This window comes from Coenobita brevimanus, chromosome 6, assembly GCF_032717465.1.
Source record: "Coenobita brevimanus isolate Jiangsu-jjx chromosome 6, ASM3271746v2, whole genome shotgun sequence".
Classification (NCBI taxonomy): Eukaryota; Metazoa; Arthropoda; class Malacostraca; order Decapoda; family Coenobitidae; genus Coenobita; species Coenobita brevimanus.
The window spans coordinates 65579090-65596730 of NC_136959.1; the positions used below are offsets into that span (position 1 = coordinate 65579090).

At 40.6% G+C, this 17641-nt stretch overlaps 1 protein-coding gene across 3 annotated transcripts in view; it reads right to left on the reverse strand.

Moving 5' to 3' along the window:
* LOC145400209 (uncharacterized) overlaps positions 1 to 17641 on the reverse strand; it is a 37340-nt gene that overhangs the window by 12682 nt on the left and 7017 nt on the right. For 2 of the 3 annotated variants that reach the window (XM_080272727.1, XM_080272735.1), the window contains one exon: positions 14524 to 14591. In XM_080272727.1, coding sequence (XP_080128853.1) covers positions 14524 to 14547 — 24 coding nt within the window. In that variant the 5' untranslated portion in view covers positions 14548 to 14591. Of the gene's footprint in view, positions 1 to 5901; positions 7030 to 14523; positions 14592 to 17641 lie in introns of those variants that run through there. The other variant, XR_013897403.1, reaches the window with a different exon arrangement.

Here is a 17641-nt window from a genome sequence, read left to right on the forward strand (position 1 = left end):
GTTCACTATCCACACACACTGCACCCTTAGCGCCTTCATACATACTCTGCATGGCATTCAACAACTTCCCATCTACTCCATATATCCTTAACACTTTCCACAATCCTTGTCTATCCACCCTGTCATATGCTTTCTCCAAATCCATGAAAGCCACATACAACTTTTTTCCCTTCTCTAGAAACTTTTCCACTAAAGATCTAAGAATGAATATCTGATCTACACAACCTTTTCCCTTCCTAAAGCCTCCCTGTTCTTCTCCAACTAATTTCTCTGTTCTTTCTCTAACTCTGTCAATAAGCATCCTACCATACACTTTTCCTATTATACTAAGAAGACAAATGCCCCTATGATTACCACACACTTCTTTTTCCCCTTTTCCTTTGTACAAGGGAATAATTATACCTGACTTCCAATCCTCCGGGACTCTACCTTCCTCCCAGGCCAACCTGCACATCTTCCACATCCATTCTACTACTATCTCTCCCCCATGCTTCAGCATTTCACCACACACTCCATCAATTCCTGGGGCTTTCCCCGATTTAACTTTCCTCATTCCTTTCACAACTTCTATCCTACTGATTTCTTCCTGTCTTCTCACCTCCCTCCTTCTCCCAGCCATTCCCCAGCCACTCATACTCGCATTACTTCCATCCTCTATGTTCAACAATTCCTTAAAGTGTTCTCTCCATCTGCTCACTTTTTCTCCCTTCTCCACTAGTAATCTACCATTTTTATCTTTCACTCCCCTGCTAACTTCACTTCCACCCTGTCTTACTCTTTTCACCTCGTTCCAGAACATTTTCTTACAGTCCCTCCACTTTACACTCAAATTCCTTCCAAATTCCTCATCCACTCTCTTCTTACTCTCTCTTACTAATCTTTTCACCTCTCTCTTTCTTTCTACATATAACTCTCTCTTCCGCCTCTCAACTTCTTTCGCCCCCCTATTTCTCATCCATTCATTGTATGCTTTCTTCTTTTGTGCCACAGCCTGTCTCACCTCTTCAGTCCACCATGCTGTTTCTTGCACCCCCCTCCATCTTCTCTTCCTTCCACACACCATATCAAATGCTGCACATATTTCTTTTGTAAATATCCTACACACACCTTCCACGTCTCCCATCTGCTCCAATTCATATTTGCCCAATCTTTCCTCCACTTCTCTCTTATACTCTGCCTTTTTCTCATCCTCTTGTAACCTTTCCACTCTCCTTGCAACTACTCCTTCCTCTCGTCTTTCCCTTCTTCTATTCCTCCATCTTACTTGAATCCTAATTCTGGCCACCACTAAGTTGTGGTCAGAAAGTCCACTCCCCCAACCTCTATAAGCTCTTGCATCCATTACACATCTTCGCATCCTTTCATCCACACACACATAATCAATCATTGCCTTCCTTTCATTCAGTTCACCACCCACCCTTCTCATCACTCGCCATGTATACCTGTGGATCATTTTATGCCTGAAGAGGGTATTGGCTATCACCAACCCCCTCCCAGCACAAATGTCCACTAACGCACTCCCATTCTCATCTATCTCAGCAGGCACACCCCACTCACCAACTATTCCATCCACCTTCAGATTCCCAACTTTACCATTCATATCACCAATCAAAAACACTCTCTCATTCCTTTCAAACTTTTCCATACACACTTCTACATTTGTCCAGAACTCTTCTCTCACTCTTCTAGCACGATCTTGCGTTGGCGCATACTCACACACAATCGCCCACATTTGTATTCCAACTTTCAACTTTACCCACACAATCCTTGACCCAACTGATCCATACTGTCTTATGCTCTTCTTCCATCTTTTACTCACAACTATACATACTCCTTCCTTTGCCCTCTCATTCTCACCTACTCCTGCCTATATACCCCATCCATACTCCCATTCTCTCACACTTTCTCCTCTCCATTTTGTTTCAGTTATTCCACATACATCCACTTTCGCACCCTCAAGCACCTGGACAATCTCTCTCTCTCTTTCACCTCATCATTCGCTCCTCTTACATTCCATGTACCCATTACCAAGTCCTTTGTCCAGTCCTGGGTCGTCATCGTTTGGTCAGTCCTTGTCCGACGCTTCTTGTTTGTTTTTTAGTTAGTTGTTTTCCGGGGAGGGGCACTATCCCTCCGCCAACACTTTTAGTCGCCTTTTATGACAAGCAGGGATACTGGGGGAGTATTCTTGAAAAAAACCCTACCCCCAGGGGGTAGGTAGAGGTATAAAGCTCTTAGACCAGATAATGAAGGTAACAGAGAGAGTTCTAGAAGGTATGATTAGAGAAAAAGTAGATATTGATGAGATGCAGTTTGGGTTTATGCCAGGCAGGGGGACCACTGATGCCATTTTCATTGTTTGACAGCTTCAGGAAAAATATATTGGGAAGAACAGGGTTCTGTATTTTGTTTTTGTTGCTTTGGTAAAGGCCTTTGAAAGAGTCCCTAGAGAGGTGGTGATGTGGGCAATGAGAAAGCTTGGCTTGGAGGAGTGGCTGGTTATGGCCATGTATGTGGGTGCTCGCACCCAGGTAAAAGTGAATGGAGATTTGAGTGATGAGTTTTCTGTGAACGTTGGTGTGCATCAGGGGTCAGTTTTGAGCCCCTTGTTGTTTATCATGGTACTTGAAGCCCTCTCATGTGACTTCAGAAACGGACTCCCGTGGGAGATGTTGTATGCTGATGATTTGGTGTTGATTGCAGAGAACTAAAGGGAGGGGGAATAAAGATTTAGGAAGTGGAGAGATGCCATGGGGCATCAGGGCTGATGATATCTAGGGTTGGTGGCGGTACTGTTAAAGATGAGGGAGAGTGGCCATGTGCAGTTTGCCACAAGGGCATGGGAAGTAAATCCATCTTGTGTAGTGTTTGTGATAAATGGGTGCACAAGAGATGTAGTGGTATCAGGTAGACTGCGAGATAATGATGATTTTATGTGTGTGGCGTGTCAGGGAGAACAGGTGGAGATTGTCAGGTGTGAAAGGATTGAACTTGCTGGGGAGTCTCTTAAGTGCGTGGAAGTTTTGTTAATCGGGAGACATGTTGTGTGCTGGAGGTGGTGCTAGGGTGAGAAGTGGTTGGAAGAAGTTCAGGGAACTGTTGCCTATCCTGACATTGAGAGGACTCTCCCAACGTGCTAAGGGGTCCTTTTATGCAGCATGTGTTACGAGTGTAATGCTGTATGGTATTGAAACCTGAGCAGTAAAGGAGGGGGATTTTCGCAGGCTCAGATGTACAGAAATGACAATGATTAGGTGGATGTGCAGTGTGTCCCTCCGTGCAAGGACTGGGTTTATGATGGAAGAGTTGAGAGGTAGGATGGGACTGGAGTGTATTGGTGTTGTGATGAGGAGAGGTAGATTGAGATGGTCTGGGCATGTGGAGAGGATGGGGGATGTTAACTGGATGTAGAAGGTGAGAAGTGTTAATATTGGGGGTGGGGTTGTGAGGGGTAGACCGAGAAAGACGTGGGACGAGGTCATTAAGTCCAACCTCAGGGTTAAGGGAGTGAACAGGGGGCTGCAATAGATCGTGTAGCACGGGGAGCCACCATTGGGTGACCAAGGCTGACGCATGCATGTATGTTGGAGCCTTCAAAAACGAAAACGAAATAGTATTTTGTTACTGTCTCATCCTGGCTTCAAAAACCTTCCTTCATCATCTCTTGCAAATATTACATTCAGAAAAACATTATTAGCACTCAAGAAGCTAAAATAACATGGTTCCCTTAATATATATTCCTTCACTAGGTAACATACAGTATTTGACATACTGCTGGCATAATGCAAATACAATATGGTGCAAGAAGTCCTCATTATGCCAAAAGTTGTTTTATTCACAATCAAATCCATGGTATATCCACAGACACAATGACTATCAAAGTTCCTTTGTTATCTATAAAGCTGATTTGTCAGTTTTCCTAATTTACACTACTGACTAAGGCAGAAGTTAAAATATTCTGGGCCACAACCCCAACTTATAACAGGGAATGCCTGTGCCTGAGCTCACCAAGCCTATGGTCTCTTCTGGGACCCTCACCAATGTAAGCCCAAGCTTAAGTGGCACAGTGTAGTTTATCCCAAGTTGTGGCAAATCCTAACTTTCATTAAACTAACATCAGACTGTAGCTGCTGTAACTCCAGGCTCATCTGAGCATGAACCCAGTAAACTGCCAACCGAAGTCACCTTGCTCCTGCTGTCCACAATCCTTGCAAAGAATAAGGAACGGGTTTAAGGGAATTTGTATAACCAGGCAGCACGACCACCCAGCTTTGGCAGTGATAAAACAGGATGGTGCATATCACCAGCACCTCACGAGATGGCCAAACACATCATGACAATATGATCTGTACTGAGATCAATAACACTGCAATCATAATACTGTACATGGAACAACTTAGCTTTAGTTCTGGCAACAGTTACAAGTTATACTTGGTCATCAGAAATACCATGCCCTTAACCCTTTAACCGCGGGTGTCATTCCAGAATGACGTTGCAAAAACTGGACCAAACCGCGGGTGGCATTCTCGAATGTTTGTGAATATTTTGAATACCCCGCGTTTTTTCCGTGCGCCAATTGTTTCAAGGGAGAGTAGCTATTAAGTTCTTTCACTCCAGCCGACCCCCACCTCCCTCTTCCCCCCCATGGTGCCCCCCCTCCCACCCCCTGTGCCCTCCACCCCACCCCTGACCAAGCGCGCATCAGTATCTGTCCAGCTGTGTGAGTGACAACACATGTTGATGTGGCAGTGAAGTGCAGGCAATTACATTGCCTTTTACCTGTCTCAGTGAACACAGAGTGGGTGTTTATCGTATGTGCAGTGTTCATATATGTTTATAGTATTATTATCAGAATGTGATTGGCATTTGGTAATGGTGTGTGAGCGAAAAATAGTGATTACAACACCGCTGATGTGGCAGTGAAGTGCAGGCAATTACAGTGCCTTTTACCTGCCTCAGTGAACACAGAGTGGGTGTTTATCGTATGTGCAGTGTTCATATATGTTTATAGTATTATTATCAGAATGAGGTTGGCATTTGGTAATGGTGTGTGAGCGAAAAATAGTGATTACAACACCGCTGATGTGGCAGTGAAGTGCAGGTAATTACAGTGCCTTTTACCTGCCTCAGTGAACACAGAGTGGGTGTTTATCGTATGTGCAGTGTTCATATATGTTTATAGTATTATTATCAGAATGAGGTTGGCATTTGGTAATGGTGTATGAGCGAAGGTAATGATGTGTGAGCGAAAAATAGTGATTTTACACCCCTCACTTCTAACGGCACTGCCCGTCCTGTGAAAGTCAACAAAGTCATGAAACCTACATCAATGGAAAGCTGAAGGTTAGTACTTTCTAATGGTACCTTATTTTTTTTCTCTAGCTTTATTCTGTGCAGTTATTAAGGTTTAAAGGTTTGTTTACATTTGGCTGAAACCCCCGCGGGAGAGGACAGTCAGACCAAAACAATACCCGCGGTTAAAGGGTTAAAGGGTTAGTTTCAAAAGGAGAAATGACAGGAATAACCTGTGAAAAGGCATGGAGAAAGCAAATTAACAGGCAATATAATAATAATAAGACTGTGTCCCAGTTATGTACGATGGCTGTGCCACTTTTTATACAGAAAATGGAGGTTCGGTGCAAAGTGCAGGAGCAGATGGTGCAAAAAGTTATATAAGTTTTACGATGATGATGATGATTTTGCAAATATCCAGTACTAAGGTTTTCTGCCAGGTTGATTATAAGGTAGTTGATCTCATATGAGGTTTCCAGATTGGCCTGTGCCAACCTTCAATGTGCTTCATATGAGGTCCCTTCACTGTATTAAGAGAGAGAGGGAGAGAGAGAAAAGAATAATTCTGCAAATCATATTCCACTATAATCTTTAGGAATATACTGTACATAAGCTGCATGCATAAGAATACAGTAACTTAAGGTCATGCACCACCATCTAGCTACTTACACTGCTGAGTAATTTAATGACATGGCTCCGATGCACATAAAATGAATAACTGTTTGACATCAATTACTTAACATACCAATCAATCATGGACAGCATTGCTAAAAATAATTTACAAAGGGTATATGTAGGTGCTTAACCCCTCAGCTGCAATGAGCCTTTCAAAAGGAATTTCCAGTAGCCTATGGCATGTCTTCCAGAATATAGCTTAATTTTTCAAACCCTCAAGTGCTTCCATATGGTACAGTGCACATGTTTATACATGATGAGAGGCCAGACATGGGGTGGTTAGTGGTGGCTACTTTCTGCTCGCATGGGCACTAGCTGGCCATAAACAAGGTGTCTCCAACTCAATACTACACATTAACTGAGGAAAATAGATTTTTGAAGTTTATCTGTAGATATAAAGACTGCTTTACTTATGTGGGGTAAATATTTCATAAGTTCTTGAAAAAATAATAATAATAAAAATGATAATCCCCAAATCTCATGCATCACAGATGTCCCATCTGACAAAAATCTTGCAGCCTTGGGATTAAGTATAATACCGTATACATGTGCAGATTAGTGCACAGTACAGTACAGTATGCTATAAATAACATCAATTTGTGATGTTGAAGGTTAAACTGAACACATCACTCAGCACAGCAAATTCTTTTTGGTGATAACATTTTAGGAAATTTTTAAAAACACCTGCACTGTGCTTGGAATATACAGCTACCATATATAGCATTTTTTTCTGCTATGTGGACAATCACCAGCATGCATATTCCTCATACCTCACTTCCTGATTATAAGTGAAGTGCTTCTGATATAACTGCAACTATCAAGCAGTGCAATAAACAATGGTATCACAACCATATACATTCTGGCACTTGCCTCTGGACAGAGCTGCAGATAATCGTGGTGGAAGGCTGCTCAATGATCAAAACATTCACCTTGTTAAAAATGCTATAATCTCAAATGTCTCTTGACATAAAACACAACTGCAAGTGACTGCAGAGAATATCACTTCTAGGTAAAAAGATACAACTTTCAACAAAACAGCTAATCTTGAACATTGCATCACATCTGAAAAGAAGGAAATTTTATTGTGACATTAATGTACTGGGCTCACATTCAAATTATTCGTTCATGAACAGTTTGCACTGAAGGACAACAAAACATACTAAGCCATATGCAAATATACAATACCTTCTTTTAAATGCAGTAATATTAAAGTACTTAATGAATACAAATTAGCAACATATCTGCATTATAACTGATCTTGGCATACTGAATATACTAACATCATTAACATTATAACCTTCCTAGTTAAACTTATCGACTGCCATTTCACTCCCCTCAAACCTCAAAAGACTTAAGTACTAATTTATTCAAGGTACAACAAAAAAGCCAATATAAAAAAGATGAACATTATTTTTGCATTTTCTACTGCTGTTCATTTGCATGTCATTAAAATGTATTAACACACCCAAAATTGCGGAAGGTGGTGGGAACCATCATCCACTCACTTGATGCAGTGTTGCCTACCTCCTCTTAGGTGACTCTACACTGAGTGACAACCTAAAGGTTTCCTGTAACCCAGGAAACCATTAACAAAACTAGGTGGTAAATAGACAGCCAAGTAATAGGGTGGTCTACTATGGTGTCCCTGACAACTGGGTAGAGATGAAATTGCAGCATCCATCCATGAACCACACATTTCCCTGTACCTTGCTGTGGTGAGACACTGTCCATCACATGGGAACATCAGTTCACCACGTAGGACAGTCCTACAGAGGTGGCTGCTCACCTGCAGTTAATGGGGCTGCTAGACCAGATGGACCAGGGTTGCTTTACAATCTCCCAAAACAAATTATCTCTTGCAATGGTCATGTAACTGCTTGGGAGGAATGAGGACATGACTTTGCACATGTTCAGCTACACTACAGTAACCATCACTTCTGTTACTGGTACACTACATGTATATATCTTAACAACTCTGATGCTATGGAATGATGACTATTCCCAAACTAACCAACTGTATCCAACGTCCTTACAACCACTGTGACTATTAAAGTCATGGGAAGGGCACTCAAGCCAATGGCAATTATCATCCTAAGGCAACTTATCATATAATCTTAATAATTCATCAAGCAGTAGGGGAACAAGTAAATATCACGCTTAATTTGTGTTATATATCATACTTCCTGACATCAGACCAATTAGACAACATGGGACAACCACTGTACAGTATATGTTACAAAAGTCTGTAATATTCTAACACATCCACTGATACAAACTGATCACAGAAGCTGCCATTTCTGCAAATGAAGTTTAAACTGTACAGTAAGGCTGGGATATTGAGCAATTTTTTTGTATAAATATTCTTCTTAGTTCATAAAACCAAAAAAAAATACGAATATTTTCTGATACATCTGCAAAATCTGTCAGGAAATATTTTATAATTCACCACCGCAGCAAACATATTTGCTCACTAGAAGTGCTGCTGTGGCCAGCTCTGCTTGCCACATGACATGTCAACATGTGTGTGGTACTTGTGACCCAGAAATCATTTGATTATTTATCAAGCTGCTCTCTTTCTCTTGCTAACCACAATTTAGTCAACCAAGATGTCTAAGCATCAACATATCAAATCATCTTTAAAAACGAAAAACAAAGGGGGAGGACAACATTCAACATTGATGAGAAGGTGAAAATTCAGGACCAGCATAAAAAATGATGAAGTGCTTCTGTTGCTTCATGCTGCTATGGCATTAATGGGATCAAACAGGGCAAACATCATCAGAGGTGCTAGTAGGTGAGTCTGATTTAAGGGCAGGACCGTACATGTGACGTGATGCTGTGATGGTATCAGTGGTGAGTCAGGATAGCATCACTACATCAGCTATTTACTCACGTGTTCCCGATTCTTGTCTTTTTTTAGTTAGTCCTTTCTTTAGTAAAAGTGCTGTTCTTTATCAGAACATAAACTCATTATGATGACTTCATTAACTTTCTCTGGACTCATCCAGAACCTAACCTTACTTTGTCTGACCTCACACAGAACCTAACTCTTGCTTTCTCTGGCCTCACACAGAATGCAACCCTGTTTTCTCCGGCCTCACACAGAACCCAACCCTACTTTTTCCACTGAATTACATGTAAGTACACAACAAAAAATTATATTCTGTAAACATTCTTGGAACATAGCTTGCACAACATCCTGACCTTACTGTAAATTACTGTCAAAGCTCACATAATTGCTAAGAATCAAACATGTTTTGCGCAAAAATCAATTTTGGAAGGCCAAAGATGAGATTATTAACATGGTATAAACTCTCAAATCCAAAACCCTCTACTTTCCAATACATTTTTTTCACATGACAAAGGGGTGTTGATATCCCATCATCACACAATTAATGCATAATTGTACTTTTTTTTTCTATAACATATAAACACAGACAATATATTGCTTACACAAAATACAGTTATCCCTCGATTATCCGACTTAACAGAGCCAAGGGCATGTCCAGATAGCGGCTCCATTCGGACGGTAGACTTCTCCCCTGCCCTCTTTTTGTATATACCCTAACTTTGAGAGCCAAAGCAAAATGCCACTACAGTACACTGAACAACACATATTCCTGGTGTTCTACACTATCTGGTCAAGCAGACCTATAAATCATAGGCAAGCAATAATCATGGTCAACCAGACCCATCAACCACTGGCAAGTAATCACCATGAAAAATAAAAAGGGGGGGCAGGGGAGGGAGGCAGCCAGGCTAAAATCTTTGTGCGGCCATAATTTCCACCCAGATGCAAGCATTTTGTCCAGATAAAATGGAAAAATGTAAGAATAATGGCTCTGAACAGTCAGATCACTGCATCCAAATAATGGATGGTCCGGATACTGGCCGTCTGGATAACTGAGGGATTACTTTCATTGTATTTATTCTTGATGGTATTATGGGTTATTTATATACAGTACCCTCGCATCCAGTATGGTATTTTTGTCAGACAATACTTCTGTACTGGACTAAATCCGTACTGGACAAACAACAGACCTTATGGGAAAAATGAATAATGTCAAACAAGCCTTGAAAAAGTCCCCCCAAATTTCAACGTAACTACATTTAACACAACTGAGATTTTACCAACCTTTAAGGTGAGTGGTGATGGGCCTGGGGGGAAGGGGAAGGGGCTTCCGAGGCTGTAGGAGGTCCTCACTCATCCCCAAGTGGTATTATGTGAGCAATAAACCCAAACCACACCTTGGATATAAATCTTCGCAGGCTCAATCCAACTGGACAGCTCTAATTACCCACTAACCACCAGGTGCCATAAGTTCGTTATATGGTTACCACCCAGCATAGTACAGTATTTCCGCGTATTTCGACGCCTCGGTTTTCGTGCTAGAAAAAAGTTTCTGAGTTGTTTCAAACTTCGCTGGTTTCCCACACTTCGACGCTCCCAGCTGGCAACCGACACTCAGCAGACAACGCGTACCGATGCTCAGTCTAGGCACTGTCCATTTTTCTATGCAATGGTCCTCCATGATCTTTATACAGCAGGTCCAGCGGGGCAGTAGACACATGTGAGTTTGTTATTGTTTATGATCATAACATACGATCTTCAGCCGTGTTGTGCTACTATTTCTTATCGAAGAATTGTTACAGGTTTCTCGTAACACTATTTATTATTGTTTTGATGGACAAATCATGAGGATGTAAAATACCGTTTATCGATATTTAAGGAAGGAAAGAATAATAACTGTCCCAATACAGAGACGGCTGACTCAGCCCATCAATTTTTTATTCTATTTGACTATATTACAGTCTCTCTTCCTTGTAGCAGAGCAAAATAATGTTGTTATAATTTCTCCCTTCCTTTTAGTGACAAAGAGGGCACATAAAATGATCAGGGTTTAGTTGACCAACTTTGATGTTGAAAATTAAATAATCTGGTGAAAGGTGGCAGTTTTTCCTTGGTCAGTGACATCGGGAACTAGCCCATCCACTCTCAACACACCTTCACCTGCCACTCAAGCCAGTCGTCACTTTATTTCTGGTGAGGATTTTTGGTGTTGTAGCTCTTTATAACAGTTTTAATGTCCTTTCAGGTTCATGTTTATTGTGTTATGCTGTTTTAGCAGTAGTAAACAATCTTCGTTTTTAATTTTGGGTAGGGCCTGTTTGGTGTTATAGTACTTTCTGATAGGGTAGGTACATGTCCCAACAGAACGCTCCTCTATTTTTCCCATTGATTCTTAACTTCAAACTTTGATGTTTCACGTTTCGCGAGGTTTTTGGCGGAACATCCAACCCACAAAAAATGAGGAAATACTGTATATAAATAGTTTCCTGGTGTACACGAAACCATTTATATTTATATATATATATATATACACACATACACACACACACACACACACACACATAGAGTGAGGCCTCACATCCAGCATACAGTAATGTAGTCTAAAAAAAAAAAAAAAAATTGTGCCAGATGCAAAACCACCAGATCTGGGGCAAACTTTAAATGGGGAAAAATTAACAGGTATCTTTTGTCACCTGAAAGTTACCCTATTTTACATATTTTTGTACTTTTATCCCAAGGAAGTTAATCATAATTATACTAAACATAAAGGCTGCCACTGTACTAATGTAACAAGTTCTGGCTGAACACTGCCAAACACGAAACATGGGCACAAAAACTAGTCAGGCAAGGTGGTAGCTGTGGTCTGTGTGGTGGCGGCGTACACAATGGCGTCATCACAAGATGGTCACCAAGTGACGAGCTGGATGCGGATGGAATTTCACCTGGCAAACGCCCGCCAGATGCGAAGCTACTTCACCGGATGCGAAGCTACTTCACCAGATGCGGGGCTGTGGAAAGTTTCTAACCTGTTGCTAAATGTGAAACGGCCAGATGCGAGGGCCCACTGTATATACACCGTAAATATATACAGTATATGTAATCATCATCCGGACCTCCTTTCCCACCCTTGGGCAAGGTGAGGAGTAGCAATGTCCAGACAGCCCAAATTTGCCCAATCCAATGGGCCATGCATTTATTCACCCATCATTCAAGCCCCTGGAATCCTAGCTCTATCAGATACGCCAAAAACATTCACCACATTATGCAGCTTCACATAAACGTATATGACAGAGTCAATCTGGACGCTGCCACGTTAAACAGGGGAGCCAAATCCCTGATCATGCACTTCTCCTCACAACATTCATCCAGTCAGTTCAATCTCTTGTCAGTTCCTTAGCCTCACCAACTTCCAAACCTCTCTTCCTCACACACTCATCCACCATATCTCTCCACCTTCTTGGCCTACCTCGCCTCCTCCCTCCTTCAAATTCACTCAGCTATACCTTTTTCACCACTCTATTGTTATCCAATCTCTTCACAAAACCATACCATCTCAGTACACTTTCTTTGATTCTGGTGTCCACAGACTTCCTCACTCCACATCTTTCACGAATCACATTATTTCATATCCTATCCTCCCTCTGTACTCCACATACATTCCTCAGCAGTCCCATCTCCACTGCTCTTGTTCTTGACTTTTCATTTTCATGACACACCACAGTCTCACATCCATATGTTAAAGTTGGGGCTAACACTCCTTCATGTAAGCCTAATGCAGCTGCAATACTCAAGCCTCTGTTTCTTATCAAGGCCTTCATTGCACCAGCTACCTTTCTTCCTTGTGTCACTCTGCTTTCAACTTTTTTTGTACATTTTCCTCTCTCTTTTCTATCACTGTACCCAAGTACTTGAACTCTCTCACCAATTCCAGTCTCTCTCCATTCACTGTAACATCGCACTGGGAGTCACCTTCTCTCTCAATAACCATCACTTTACTCTTTTCTATATTTACTCTCAAGGTATGACGCTCACAGACATCAGCAAAACTCTGTACTAGCCTACCAAGTTCTTGTCCAGTATTTGCAAGCAGTCCTGCATCATCAGCATACAACAAATTTTAGATATTCCATCCATCACCAACGCCATCCCTCTATTCATTACTCGTGTTTTCACTTCTCTCATCACCCCATCCATATTTATGTTGAACCACCATGGGGACATCACATAACCTTGTTGCACATCCTTATATATGTAATGTATATATATATATATATATATATATTCATCAACCATCATCCAATCTTAAATTGCCCCATGAGGAGCTTAGGAGCCCGGGGCTAGGCAGTTGGTCCCGACATTTAAGATGAGAGTGACCAGCCTCACTCATCCCTGAGTGGCATTACATGAGCAATCAACCCCAACCACCCCTTGGATATAAACCTTCACTGGCTCAATCCGACTGGAGCGCAATGATTACCAACTAAACCACCAGGCGCCAAAATTTGGTTATATGGTTACCATCCAGCGTAGTAAATTGTTTCCTGGTGCACAGGAAACCATTTGGCTTGTCACTCAGTGTAGAGTCACCCACACGCTGAAGGAAGTGGAAAGAATGAAGGAAAGAAAGACAGAAGAGGGAGTGTAAAGACACCTGTAGGCAGAAGGACAAGGAAAGAATGAAGGAAAGAAAGACAAAAGAGAATGGAAGGAAAGAAGGATAGAGAGGAAAGGGCAGACACCCGAGAGCAGCACCACATCCAGTGGGTGGATGGTAAGCACCCCCACCTACCACATTTATATATTATATATGTATAATATATAAATATATATATATATATATTGTGCAAATTTTGTCTGACAACTTCAAAAGCATTACCTTCAAACTCACAGGAGCTGAAACACAGCAAGTGGCTGTTACTGGACTGTAATATCTCCAGAAAGTTACATGAATTTTTAAACCTGTAAACAAAACATGCTACTTTTAAAACCTGAGGTCAGGCAGGACAACTATCTTTAGGAAGAAACTATTACCAACACATTTCTGTGGTACTACTTTATTATTGTGCTCTCTACTGTTACACCTGTGTTATGCTTCTCACTGCCAACTAAACTACAATTGCTTCTGTTCTACCAAAACTTCAAGGTTTACAACAGGTGATGTATTTCTGTATGTGTTTTTCATGCATTTAACTTATGCAGACAATGTGGGAACACTGCAGACCATATACTAAATGAATACCATATATTTTCAAAAAAGTTAATATCAGAAACACTATCAAAATTTTCCCAAAACACTTGTGTGTGTTATATACATAAATACACACAAACACTATATATTTTACTGTAAACAAAGGCAATTCAGTACAGTACAGTACTACATTTCATTTTTATGTAGTGCAATACTGTATATTTATCACACTGATGCTCTATACAGCATACAGTAGCTACTCAATTTACAAAAATTCTAGTATATTTACAATAAAATCTACTGGTAATTTAACCTCCAAGTACTTTAAAACCAGATCACATTAGAATCACAACAAAAGTGAGAAAGGACTGTAACACTTTATACATATTTTAACAGATTAATCAAGCAGCCAACACAAAACCAGCAACAATATCCATTATGAAGTTTGACCAATCTTACACCATACAATACCAATACAGTATTAACCATTAAGGGCAAACACTTGGAAAACACAAACCTTTGTAGGGTCCATGTTGATCATCTTAATTGGCTTGAAAAATTCCAAGGTCTATCATGCCTTCCATTCTGAAAAACAATAATCAATTACACGGTTGTACTACATTAGACGCCAATCATGAAGAACAGTAACTATTGCATAAATGATTCACATTCATATTTCTCAATAACAAATGGACTAAGTAAGGTTATATATACAGTAATCCCTCATTATACAATGCCTCATTGTACGATATTTCGCTTATACAATGTCAAAATTTTAGTACCCAATGCTCACTATACAATGGGAACGATTTGCAACAATGATGGATCATCCACGGCTCAGTGAACAGCGAATGTGCAAACGCAACAAAAACGTCCTCACACTGTCGGCATTAGACCACACACACTTGTCCACCGGTCCAGCCTCATTAGCTAGCCCTGCCCAGCCAGGCAGTTCTGACATTGATGAGTGAAGGCTGTGAGTCCCTGTGACTGTGAGGCCGAGTAGGGACAATTCGCCGTCAGGACGAACACACTTGTCCACCGGTCCAGCCTCATTAGCTAGCCCTGCCCAGCCAGGCAGTTCTGACATTGATGAGTGAGGGCTGTGAGTCCCTGTGACTGTGAGGCCGACTAGGGACAATTCGCTGTCAGGACGATTCCCCATCATTTATTTACGTATCAGATTATTTAGCAAGTACACTAGTTTTTTAATTATGTAAGTTATAAAAGTGATGGTGGTTTACTGTTTATATAGTAAATGTAAAATATGGCATCAAATCATGGGCATTAAATGAAAAATAATAATGTATTGAAACGTGAATCAGCTGATTAATGATCAATCCTTCATCTTAGCATAAGGCTACATATGAGACATTGGCATTTATATAAATGCCTAATTACCTTAAGTGAACGATCGACATACTTTGGAATTATACAAATAATCTGAATGTTACGTCTATATAAATGTTTCGGGACATTTCGCCATCAAGTCAATTCGCCATCACAACAATAACAAGACAATTCGCCATCGGGACTTTTCGTCATCAGGATGATTCCCCGTCGTTTATTTTCATATCAGTTTATTTAGGAAGTACACTAGTTTTTTAGTACTGTACTTGTACCTCTTCAAAGTCATTTAAAATATACCCAGGATGTTGTAGTACCAATGGAAATTAATGAAAACAGCTGTGGGTGATGCTAGAACATAATTCAAAGTCAATTACAGCAAGGTGGAAACAAGTTAAATACAGCATATAGATATATATATATATATATATATATATATATATATATATATACACACACACACACACCAGTACATATATATATATATGATGATGATGATATATATATATATATATATATCATCATCATCATCATCAGCCATTTGAGTATCCACTGCAGGACCGGCCTATCCCGACCGAAGTCAGGACGATACAGCCAATGTATCTCTACCAAGTGGCTTAGGTTGTCTGGCAGAGATTGTATGTAGGGTGAGAAGTGCTTGTAAGTGTAATTGTAATGTTGGAGTAGCTTTGGATGTGTGTGTAGTCTGTGAACCAAGTGTAATCAGCCCGCGCAAGCCGATTGGGTGCAAGCATACTTTATAGTATGCGACACTGGTTCAACCACAGCACCCCTTGTGTCCGCCAATGCAGTAACGTGGCCGGGTGAACACTCCCAAAATTTATTACCCTGGCAGGGCGCGAACCCTGGTTCACCCGTGTACGAAACGCACACTCTACCACTGTACCACAGAGGCTCCACACACACACACACACACACACACACACACACACATATATATATATATACTGTATATATTATATATATATATATATATATATATATATATATATATAGGCTCTGTCGTGAAAACTCGCAAGAAAATAAAAGGCAGAGGAGCATCAAGCTTTCGTCTGTATTTCAAGATATCTTCAGGGTGAACAAGTGTAAAGAGGCAAGAAGGCAGTATACTGTATACAGTAGAACCAACATCCTCAAGAGAGTTACCAAGCGACTAATCCCTGGGAAGAGTACTTAACTTGACCACGTCGATCAGATGAAGATTTAGTTTACTAACTACCATACATAATTCATTTAGGACACCCTAATTCTGCAGAAAAAGTTTTATGATGCTGAGGACAATAATATTATGACATTTACAGTGGCAGTGATGTCCTTCGCAGGTCAACAGTTGGATCTGGCCCATAAAGCCATACATCTCAAGTCATTCTGATTAGGTTTGGAAAGGTTAATTATGACAAAATAACTGGCGATGGATTAACACTGAGGCTGAACTAACCTCAGTGCCGACCAAGAATGGCAACCATTTGCCACTGTTTCTGTGGATAACTGACAAGGTTTTATTATTTATATCTTGAAAATTATGAATTTTCACAACTTTTTAAACAGACCACCAAGTTTCAATAGACTAGGGTTTACTGATATGTACAATTGTAGATTATATGCATAAGAGTTCTCCCAGATTTAAACCAAAAAATGGGCCATTCATTACCTCAATAAAGGTTATAATTTTAGTTAAATCATCCAGCAAGGCTAACATTTTACGCTGTACTATATTTTTAAACATACTGTATTCACTCTAGTATTGTAGGGAACTTTTGGCCTAAGATACCATAACCATAGCATAATAAAGTCTGGGGACAAACTGCAGGACAGTATCCATTACCTATCTATCTATCTATTGCCAGACGCCATAATCCCGTAAAGGGTGGCCACACAATGAAAATTTTATAACTGGGATTATTTTTCACAATTGTATAATTCATTTATGACACCCAAATTCTGTGGAAATAACATTTACATATGCTACAGTACTAAAGAGCACCAAGTTTAGTATGTTGACATCAGTGGTAGGTGGTGGCGACCATCATCCACTCACTTGATGTAGTGCTGCCTACTTCTTCCTTAGCCTTTATCATTCTTTTTCTGTGCCTGCCCTCCTCTCTTCCTATTTCTCCCATCTTTTCTGTCACAACTTATTGCTTTTCTTTCCGTTACAGGTGGCTTTACATTGAGTGACAAGCCAAATGGTTTCCTGTAAGCCAAGAAACCATTTACAACGCTGGGTGGTAACCATATAACCAAACCATACGTGCTCCCTACGTGTC